Genomic DNA, 12,104 nt, shown 5'->3' with positions numbered 1-12,104 from the left:
CTGTGTTACACTGTGGCGTGAAAACCGGTACAAAATGGCCCGTCTTTACTCACCAATGCAGTTGAGGCTATGGAGGCCCACAGCCCAGAAACCCCCCTGCCTCCTCCCGTCTTGCCTGAACGGTTCAGCCCAAAAAGAAGCGCACCCAAACCCAGTTAGGGACCTTGGCAAGTGATGGCAATGAAACAAGACGAGTAGAAAAAAAAAACTGAACCATTAACCTTTATAGAGACAGTAAACGCTTTGTTTTGTTAAACATGGTCATGCGGCGACATTTTTTTTTTTTAAACGCGTCCTTTTAATATCTTGCCATTGCTGTGACAACCCACGTGACCCTAAAAATCTGGCCAAACGCGGCATAGTTTTGTTGCGCAGCAAGGAGAGAGGTGGACAATGGGAGGGGGGTGTGGCCGTGGTTGAAACAAATTCTGCACAACTTCCACCAGGTGCTCCAGCCTGTGATGCGGAGCAATGGATGCAATCGCAGGAAGCAAGAGTTGTGGGGAAATTACGCTCTTCCCAACTTCAGTTGCGACCCTCAATTCGATCTTTACCCCCCCCCCCCCCCCCCAAATCAAACGCGGGACATGTTGCTCAAAACTGTGCAGTGGTAACCTGCGGTAAGTTCAGAGGCGTACAAATCTACTCCTGCCACCAGAAGGTGGGTGCCAATTCCCGCGCTGTCCAGGTCTTTGCCTGGATAGGCGGCCAACTCGGTGTTAAGGCTGCAGTATGTGCTTGGGAGCCACAGTTCGTGGTAGGGGGTTTGGGATTACGGATTAGAGTTCGGGGAGCTGGTCTAGTGCATCTATCCCATCCCTGGTCCAGCCACCCCTGGTTTGTGCACTTCACATGGTGGGCGGGAAGTCCCCCTAAACCCTGACCTGCACCAGAAATAAGAGGCGCTTTATCCAGAGGTATAGTGACTTCCCATCCACCCTGTAAATAGCTACATATACATACATACAATATAGTACACACACAGGGCTCCCTCATCACCTGGTCCCTACTACAAGTTAATGGATTGGTTAGTAAACACACGGCTAGGCGTAGTTGCAGGCACACTGCAGGTGGGAGCGCGCAGAGTTCCTCGGCTGTGCGGGTGAATCTGCTGTCCACCCGCACCGACCTTGCCGTGAACGCGCCTGCTCCCAGAGAGTACGCAGCTGCGGTGCCGCCTGGTTAGTGCAGTGCGCTCGCGAAGGGAGAAGATTGAATTGCCAGCACAGCGAGCGGCTTTGTAACGACCCATCTCCGGTTTCCTCCGAAACGAAGGCTAAAAATCGCACGCGCGTGGCCAAGACCTCGTGTCGTGGCAGCACCCTCCTGAAAAACGGGCCTTGAGACTCGGGACGAAGCTCTCCTGGGTAAATGCATCGCTCTCAAAACAACAAGAATAATAATATTACTACACGGCACTGGTAGGCATATATATGGGCATACTGACATAAACAAAAAAAAAAGACCCGGCTCACACGTTCCATCGCTCGCACATGTCCACGTTACTATGGAACGATGAGGCATCCACGATGGCGTACGCCGCCACTTTGCTCCTCGGCGTTTTGTGCGTAACGCGGCCCCGCAGTGCACAGGGCGAGGCTCCGATGTGAAGCCGGTTCTGGGGGTTTTGCTGCTGAAACAAATGCCGCTGGGAAGACTGGCTCAGAAGGCAGCTGGGATGATGGACATCAAAGTGATTTTACTGGAAGTGGGGGAGGGGCAGCGTAAGGGCATAGGCTCTGGAGATGCTTCAGGTGGCGGCAGCTCCGGGCGGCAGAGGCTCTCGGTGTCTCCACGCTGGTTGGCGCCTAGGTGAGCACTGTGCGTGGGACCTGGTGTCGCATGGAGCCCCGGGTGGTCACGGGCGTGGAGCTGTCCGGGCCCCCAGGGGGGGAATACTGGGGGTGGGGGGGGGGGTGGAATGTGGGGGTCAGTGAGGTCTCCTGATCCCACAGGACAGAACCTTGGTTCATGTTCCCTGTTTGCATGCCTCCCATGTCTTTGCATCCCCATGTGTCCGTAATCGCCGTCTACCACTCCACTCGTCTGCGTCCCTTCGTCTGTGGTACCTGTCTCATGTCCCCTGTGGTCCCCTGTGGTCCCCTGTGGTCCCCTGTGGTCCCCTGTGGTCCCCTGTGGTCCCCTGTGGTCCCCTGTGGTCCCCTGTGGTCTCCCAGTCTCCATGTCTCTTTGTCCCCATGTCACCCTGTCCCCATGTCACCCTGTCCCCTAGTCACCCTGTCACCCTGTCCCCGTGTCACCCTGCCACCCTGTCACCGTGTCACTGTGTCACCCTGTCACCGTGTCACCCTGTCACCGTGTCACCCTGTCCCCCAGTCACCCTGTCCCCCTGTCACCGTGTCACCCTGTCACCGTGTCACCCTGTCCCCCAGTCACCCTGTCCCCCTGTCACCCTGTCACTGTGTCACCCTGTCACCCTGTCCCCGTGTCCCCCAGTCACCCTGTCCCCCTGTCACCGTGTCACCCTGTCCCCGTGTCACCCTGTCACCCTTTCTCCGTGTCCCCATGCTCACCGAGGGTGGGGGTGAGTGGCGTCCGATGAGTGGGACGTTCTCGTAGCGCGGGTTCCCAAATGCAGCGCTCTGGTTCCTGACATCCGAAAAGAGAAACGACAGCACTACAACCACCACCACAACCACCACGACTACAACCACCACAACAACCACCACAACCAGTAAAACCACCACTACAACCACCACTATAACCACAACCACCACCACGACAACCACCACTATAACCACCACTACAACCAGTAAAAACACCACAACCACCACTACAACCACCACTACAACCACCACTATAACCACAACAACCAAAACAACCACGATAACCTGTAATAATAGCCACTAACCCCAACTAACACTCCACTCTGAACATCCACCCCTTGCCACCACTACCTTTGCCAATCCACTGCTGGATGAAGACCTCGATGCTGTCGGTTGAGGTTTTTGTTTTGACCATGCTTCACGCTGGTCAACGCAGGTTGGTGAACCGGGCGGTCTAGGACCAGTTCAAGTCTCGCTCACCACTGGTGTTAAGCGCTGGCTGGCAATCAAACCAGGTTCGTGGTGCGGTGCGCTAACCACGGCGCCACCCCTCCACGCCTATCCCTCCACCCGCTCTCGACGAGCCCCCCCCGCCACGTACTCGGACTACACGTGTACTCGGACTCACACGCGTACTCGGACTCACACGCGTACTCGGACTCACATGTACTCGGAGATGGGTGCGTTGGTGACGGACTGCGAAGGGGGCCGTGCGCTGCCCAGGCTGCCCAGGCTGCCCCCGGGGAAGCTGTAGAGGCCGGGGAAGGTTGTGCGCAGGGGGGCAGGCCCCCCCCCTGGTCCGGGGCCCCGCCTCCGAGACCCCCGCGGGTTGAAGGGGTCCCCCCCCCTGGCGCCCGCGCACACCTCGTCGTCGCCGTCGTCGTCGTAGTCGTCGCAGTCCCGCGGCCTACAGGGACCGCGCCGACACCAGCGCCCCAACCACATTGAGTACAACCACACACCACACGCTCACCCCACACGCACACCCCACACGCACCACCCCCTAAACACACACCACGGTTGTACACCCAAGGAGGATGAACAGATTGCGTATCCCGAGGCCACGTGGGTTTTTTTTGTTTCTACGGTCTCTGGAAGGGGGCCGGTCCGGTGGTTTGTGACCCCCGGTTCCCTGGGCCGCCGAATTCTTCCCACTGGCCGGTTGGTGGTAGACACGCAGCAACAATCGTCCCGGATCCTCCGCTCCCCCAGGTCCCCCCTACACCCCCCCCCCCCCCCCCGTGGGCCCCAGGTACCCTTTCCCTGTTCCTCACCGGTGCTGCCATGATTCCATGATAATGAGAAATGAGGTTCGGGCCGTGCAGCTCAACCACGGCTGCTACGTCTCCCCCCCCCCCCCCTGCCCTACACTATAGGACTGGAGGGCGGCAATCACAATCTCAACCCCGGGTCGCCGTTTTAGAATTTTCTGCCATTGATTTTTTTTTCAACGACGACGCGTCCCTCGATTCCTGTCGCAGCAGCCCGTCTCCTCTTCCCCGGTTCCGTGACCTCGCGACCTTGATGCGGCTGGGCTAAGGGCGCCGCGGCTTCTGCCATGTGGGTCTGGCCGCCCAGCAAGAGCCGGCCGCGTGGCCCGGCGGGTGGGGCCTAGCTCCGCTCGCTCGCTCCCCACGCCTGGGGCTCCGCTCCCCACGCCTCTCCGCGTGACCCCAGGTCCCCGGGGTTTACCCTGCGCTGGGGGTCGCGTACTCCGAGTCGCAGGGGGCAGAGGGCACGGGCGGGGATGGAGACGCATCCGGGCTGAACTCATCCCCCCACGACAGCTTAGAGGGGAGACTGGGGGACACGAGAACACGGGGATACAGGGACACGGGACATAGGAATACGGGACACAGGGGCACAGGACATGGGGATACAGGGACACGGGACATAGGAACACAGGGGTGTAGGAACATGGGAACATAGGGGTACAGAGACATGGGGAAAGGGGACACAGGGTTTCCGGGATGGGGAAACGAGCACCGTGGAGACGGGGAGACAGGGTGGACAAGGTCGTGAAGCGGACAGTGAGGACGGGGATGAGGCGGAGGAGACAAATGAGCAGACAGACGAGACGAGGTGTAAGTCATCTCATGAGACACGATGACGCGGCGGGAGGATGGAGTACTTTTTTTTGGGAAGCATGGGGGGCATGGAGGGGGGGGGGTCAAGTCCCCCAAAGCACAGGGCGGGGGGGGGCAAGGTCAACCTGGTTGTGTGCACGTGTAGGTGTGTAAGTGCGCCTAGCCTGGCAGGAGGGTTGTGGTGACGGCTCTCCACCACCTATAGGTGTCAGCTCTGTTGTGCGTGTGTGCTCCAGGTGTGTGCGGTGTGTCCGCACCTGCTGCCCGCGCGGTGCCAGGATCGCGGCGCAGCACACACGACGGCGTTGAACGCCAGCGCCGCCAGCACGGAGCCGAGCGCCAGCAGCAGGAGCCCCCAGAGCCCGTCCCGGCACAACCCGTGCAACCCTTCCACGTAGTCCTACAGGGCGGCAACACAGCAGAAGTGAGAGGGGGGGGGGGTCCTGGATAGCCCAGCAGGGGTGGCGGAACATCCTGGCCCTCCAAGCCACGAGCGAAGGCCCGACGCACAGTAGCACATGGGGAAGGCCCAGACCTTGTGTAGGCCTCGGCAGTCGAGGAGGGCTGTGAGGAGATGCAGCTGAGTCTCCGTGCCGTTGAGCTCCCCTTGCAGGTTCAACACTTGTCTCTGTCGCACGCACATGCGGCACACACACCACACGCAGCACCACACACCACCGCACACACCACCGCACACACCACCGCACACACCACCACACCAGGGCAGTGAGCACCTATGAAGGCCGGCACGACGCACGAGGTAAGGCAGTGGGCAGAACCACTTCCGGCCGCATTTGTCTCCCCAGTGCTGAAGTTTACACAGCGTGCCAGGTACTCCTGAAGGCTGAGTCGACCTAGGTTAGGCCGAACAGCAGCCGATGTTTAATTTGCCAGCGATGTTATCTGTTGTAACACGCTGCTGCACCACTCCGAACGCACAGACACGCGAGCACTCGGAGCGCGCGCTCGATCTCGTCGGATCCTTGAAGCCGAGCAGAGTAGAGCAGAGGTGTGGACTCGAGTCATGTGACTTGGACTCGAGTCAGACTCGAGTCATGAATTTGATGACTTGCGACTCGACTTGGACTTGCATAACAATGACTTTGTCCCACCTCTGGAGTAGAGCCTGGTTGATACTCGTCTGTGAGCGAGTGGCGGTGAGGGCGAGTGGTGGTGAGGGCGAGTGCTGCTCACCCGGGCAGAAGGAAAGTCTCGGGCAGATGCGGCGAGGAGCCCCTGGACTTCTCCCTGTGCGGCTGACAAAGCCTTCTGACTCGCGGTGAGATCCTGGGGGGCAGCAGGGGAGTGGGGGGGGCAGGTTTTGAGCAAGGAGAGGAGCACAACTTCTGACCTGTGACCTTCACAATCACTCGCCCTCACACACCGCTCACCCTCATCCCTCACCCACCACCCATCCCTCACTACCCATCCCTCACCCATCCCTCACTCACCCTCATCACTCATCCCTCACCCATCCCTCACCCTCACTCACCACCCATCCCTCACCACCCATCCCTCACCACCCATCCCTCACCACCCATCCCTCACCCTCACTCACTCACCCTCACTCATCACTCACCCTCACTCATCACTCACCCTCACTCATCACCCATCACTCACCCTCACCACCCATCCCTCACCACCCATCCCTCACCACCCATCCCTCACCCTCACACATCACTCACCCTCACTCATCACCCATCACTCACCCTCACTCATCACCCATCCCTCACCCATCACCCATCCCTCACCTGCTGCAAGGGGTTCCCAACGCCCGGAGGACAGTAGAGGTAATAGTCCAGGAGCTCTGCAGATGGGACGCACGCAGACAACCATCAGCATCACCACCATCACCGCCATCAGCATCACCACTGCCATCAGCATCACCATCGCCACCGCCATCAGCATCACCACCATCACCACCGTCAGCATCACCACCATCAGCATCACCACCACCATCAGCATCAACACCATCACCGCCATCAGCATCCCCACCGCCATCAGCATCACCATCGCCACCGCCATCAGCATCACCACCATCACCACCGTCAGCATCACCACCATCAGCATCACCACCACCATCAGCATCACCATCGCCACCGCCATCAGCATCACCATCGCCACCGCCATCAGCATCACCACCATCAGCATCAACACCATCACCGCCATCAGCATCCCCACCGCCATCAGCATCACCATCGCCACCGCCATCAGCATCACCACCATCAGCATCAACACCATCACCGCCATCAGCATCCCCACCGCCATCAGCATCACCATCGCCACCGCCATCAGCATCACCACCATCAGCATCAACACCATCACCGCCATCAGCATCCCCACCGCCATCAGCATCACCACCATCACCACCGTCAGCATCACCACCATCAGCATCACCATCGCCGCCATCAGCATCACCACCATCACCACCGTCAGTATCACCACCACCGCCACCATGACCACCATCAGCATCACCAGCACCATCACCACCATCATCAGCATCACCAGCACCATTACCACCATCAGCAGCATCACCACCATCACCACCGCCATCAGCATCACCACCACCGCCACCATCACCACCATCAGCATCACCACCACCATCACCACCGCCACCATGACCAGCATCACCAGCACCATAACCACCATCAGCAGCATCACCACCACCACCGCCATCAGCATCACCACAACCACCAGCATCACCACCATCACCACCGCCACCATGACCACCATCAGCATCACCACCACCATGACCACCATCAGCATCACCACCACCATCATCACCACCATCAGCATCACCATCAGCATCAGCATCACCACCATGACCACCATCATCACCACCACCATCAGCATCATGGGCAGGGGTAGGAGGTCTGTCGCGGTGTGTAGATATGCAGGTGTGTGTGTGTGTGGTAGTGAGTGTGTGCGAGTGTGCGAGTGTAGGGGTGAGCGCACACCTTTGCTGGTGCGGTCCTGGCGACTCACGTTCACGATGAACTGGTCAGGAGCCACGCAGAAGTCCGCAACGCCCTGCAGCTCACGCAATCACACGCAATCACACGTACAATCACACGCAATCACATGCAATTACACCGCAATCACACGCAATCACACGCAATCACACGCCATCACACGCAATCACACGCAATCACACGCACAATCAACAACAAAGACAAAGATCCCCTTATAGCCTCAACAGACTGTAGGGGCAAGTGATGTTCGCGAGCACCTATGAATGCCGACACAGCACACGAGGGGGTAGGTGGCCAGCACCACGCCCGGCCGCCTTTGTCTCCCCAGTGGCGATGTTTACGCACCGTGTCAAGTACTAAATTTGAGGCTGAGTCGACCTAGAGGAGGCCCAGGACCGGTTCAGATAATCGTCACTGATGTTGGCCGTGTGCGGGAATCGAACCCGTGTTGCCGGGTTTGTAGCACAGAGTGTGCTAGCTGCTACACTATCTCTCCCCAGCACACACACACACACCACCAAGACAATCACACACACACACACACCACCAAGACAATCACACACACACACCACCAAGACAATCACACACACACACACACGATCACCAAGACAATCACACACACACACGATCACCAAGACAATCACACACACACACGACCACCAAGACAATCACACACACACCACCAAGACAATCACACACACACACACACGACCACCAAGACAATCACACACACACACACCACCAAGACAATCACACACACACACACCACCAAGACAATCACACACACACACACACACCCCACCAAGACAATCACACACACACGACCACCAAGACAATCACACACACACACACCACCAAGACAATCACACACACACACCACCAAGACAATCACACACACACACACCACCAAGACAATCACACACACACACACACACCACCAAGACAATCACACACACACACACACCACCAAGACAATCACACACACACACACACCCCACCAAGACAATCACACACACACGACCACCAAGACAATCACACACACACACACCACCAAGACAATCACACACACACACCACCAAGACAATCACACACACACACACCACCAAGACAATCACACACACCACCAAGACAATCGCACACACACACACCACCAAGACAATCACACACACACGACCACCAAGACAATCACACACACACCACCAAGACAATCACACACACACACACCAAGACAATCACACACACACACACCACACCACCAAGACAATCGCACACACACACACCACCAAGACAATCACACACACACACACCACCAAGACAATCACACACACACACGACCACCAAGACAATCACACACACACGACCACCAAGACAATCACACACACACACACCACCAAGACAATCACACACACACACACCACCAAGACAATCACACACACACACACCACCAAGACAATCACACACACACACACCACCAAGACAATCACACACACACACCACCAAGACAATCACACACACACACACACACCACCAAGACAATCACACACACACCACCAAGACAATCACACACACACACCACCAAGACAATCACACACACACACACACGACCACCAAGACAATCACACACACACACGCCACCAAGACAATCACACACACCACCAAGACAATCACACACACACACCATCACCAAGACAATCACACACACACACCATCACCAAGACAATCACACACACACACGACCACCAAGACAATCACACACACACACACACACCACCAAGACAATCACACACACACACGCCACCAAGACAATCACACACACACACCATCACCAAGACAATCACACACACACACACACACCACCAAGACAATCACACACACACACACACCACCAAGACAATCACACACACCACCAAGACAATCACACACACACACACACGACCAAGACAATCACACACACACACGCCACCAAGACAATCACACACACACACCACCAAGACAATCACACACACACACACACCACCAAGACAATCACACACACACCACCAAGACAATCACACACACACACACACCACCAAGACAATCACACACACACACGATCACCAAGACAATCACACACACACACACGATCACCAAGACAATCACACACACACACACGATCACCAAGACAATCACACACACACACACACCACCAAGACAATCACACACACACGCCATCACCAAGACAATCACACACACACACGCACGATCACCAAGACAATCACACACACACACACGACCACCAAGACAATCACACACACACACCACCAAGACAATCACACACACCATCACCAAGACAATCACACACACACACACGACCACCAAGACAATCACACACACACACACGATCACCAAGACAATCACACACACACACACCACCAAGACAATCACACACACACACACACCACCAAGACAATCACACACACACCACCAAGACAATCACACACACACCACCAAGACAATCACACACACACACACCACCAAGACAATCACACACACACACCACCAAGACAATCACACACACACACCACCAAGACAATCACACACACACACCACCAAGACAATCACACACACACACGATCACCAAGACAATCACACACACACACCACCAAGACAATCACACACACACCACCAAGACAATCACACACACACACACGATCACCAAGACAATCACACACACACACACCACCAAGACAATCACACACACACCACCAAGACAATCACACACACACACCACCAAGACAATCACACACACACACCACCAAGACAATCACACACACACACACCACCAAGACAATCACACACACACACACACCACCAAGACAATCACACACACACACACACACCACCAAGACAATCACACACACACACCACCAAGACAATCACACACACACACGATCACCAAGACAATCACACACACACACGATCACCAAGACAATCACACACACACACACACACACCAAGACAATCACACACACCATCACCAAGACAATCACACACACACACCATCACCAAGACAATCACACACACACACACACGACCACCAAGACAATCACACACACACGCCACCAAGACAATCACACACACACACACACGACCACCAAGACAATCACACACACACACCACCAAGACAATCACACACACACACACACCACCAAGACAATCACACACACACACACACGACCACCAAGACAATCACACACACACACGACCACCAAGACAATCACACACACACACCACCAAGACAATCACACACACACGCCACCAAGACAATCACACACACACACACACCACCAAGACAATCACACACACACACGACCACCAAGACAATCACACACACACACACACACCACCAAGACAATCACACACACACACACACACCACCAAGACAATCACACACACACACGCCACCAAGACAATCACACACACACACACACCACCAAGACAATCACACACACACGCCACCAAGACAATCACACACACACACACACGACCACCAAGACAATCACACACACACACACACGACCACCAAGACAATCACACACACGACCACCAAGACAATCACACACACACACGACCACCAAGACAATCACACACACACACACACACCACCAAGACAATCACACACACACACACACCACCAAGACAATCACACACACACACCACCAAGACAATCACACACACACACACCACCAAGACAATCACACACACCACCAAGACAATCGCACACACACACACCACCAAGACAATCACACACACACGACCACCAAGACAATCACACACACACCACCAAGACAATCACACACACACACACCAAGACAATCACACACACACACACACACCACCAAGACAATCACACACACACACACACACCACCAAGACAATCGCACACACACACACCACCAAGACAATCACACACACACACAACACCAAGACAATCACACACACACACGACCACCAAGACAATCACACACACACACACCACCAAGACAATCACACACACCACCAAGACAATCACACACACACCACCAAGACAATCACACACACACACCACCAAGACAATCACACACACACCACCAAGACAATCACACACACCACCAAGACAATCACACACACACACGACCACCAAGACAATCACACACACCACCAAGACAATCACACACACCACCAAGACAATCACACACACACACACCACCAAGACAATCACACACACCACCAAGACAATCACACACACCACCAAGACAATCACACACACACACACCACCAAGACAATCACACACACACACACCACCAAGACAATCACACACACACACGATCACACACACACAATAACAACAGCCGCACTTCACCACCAAGTGGTGGTGATGTCATCACAGCGCTTGTGCCAGGCTAGGTGCGCTTGGAGGCCATCGCGTGAAGTGTGGAAGGTTTCGCTGTTGGCAAGG

At 55.7% G+C, this 12,104-nt stretch overlaps 1 protein-coding gene across 2 annotated transcripts in view; it reads right to left on the bottom strand.

Annotated features, from left to right (window-relative positions):
- Positions 1–206: 206 nt before the first annotated feature.
- LOC144730321 (protein tweety homolog 2-like) overlaps positions 207–12,104 on the bottom strand; it is a 35,789-nt gene continuing 23,891 nt past the window's right edge. Inside the window, exons 7-15 of one of the 2 annotated variants that reach the window (XM_078611053.1) lie at positions 7,612–7,684; positions 6,406–6,461; positions 5,849–5,941; positions 5,190–5,282; positions 4,912–5,054; positions 4,260–4,367; positions 3,232–3,474; positions 2,535–2,610; positions 207–1,898 (exon numbers count right to left, since the gene is read on the bottom strand). In XM_078611053.1, the coding sequence (XP_078467179.1) occupies positions 1,809–1,898; positions 2,535–2,610; positions 3,232–3,474; positions 4,260–4,367; positions 4,912–5,054; positions 5,190–5,282; positions 5,849–5,941; positions 6,406–6,461; positions 7,612–7,684 (975 nt within the window). In that variant the 3' untranslated portion in view covers positions 207–1,808. The remainder of the gene's footprint in view (positions 1,899–2,534; positions 2,611–3,231; positions 3,475–4,259; positions 4,368–4,911; positions 5,055–5,189; positions 5,283–5,848; positions 5,942–6,405; positions 6,462–7,611; positions 7,685–12,104) is intronic. The other variant, XM_078611054.1, reaches the window with a different exon arrangement.

This window comes from Lampetra planeri, chromosome 35, assembly GCF_965212315.1.
Source record: "Lampetra planeri chromosome 35, kcLamPlan1.2.h2, whole genome shotgun sequence".
Lineage (NCBI taxonomy): Eukaryota > Metazoa > Chordata > Hyperoartia > Petromyzontiformes > Petromyzontidae > Lampetra > Lampetra planeri.
The sequence above is the reverse complement of the archived record's forward strand: the minus strand, read 5'-3'. Positions and strand labels throughout refer to the sequence as shown.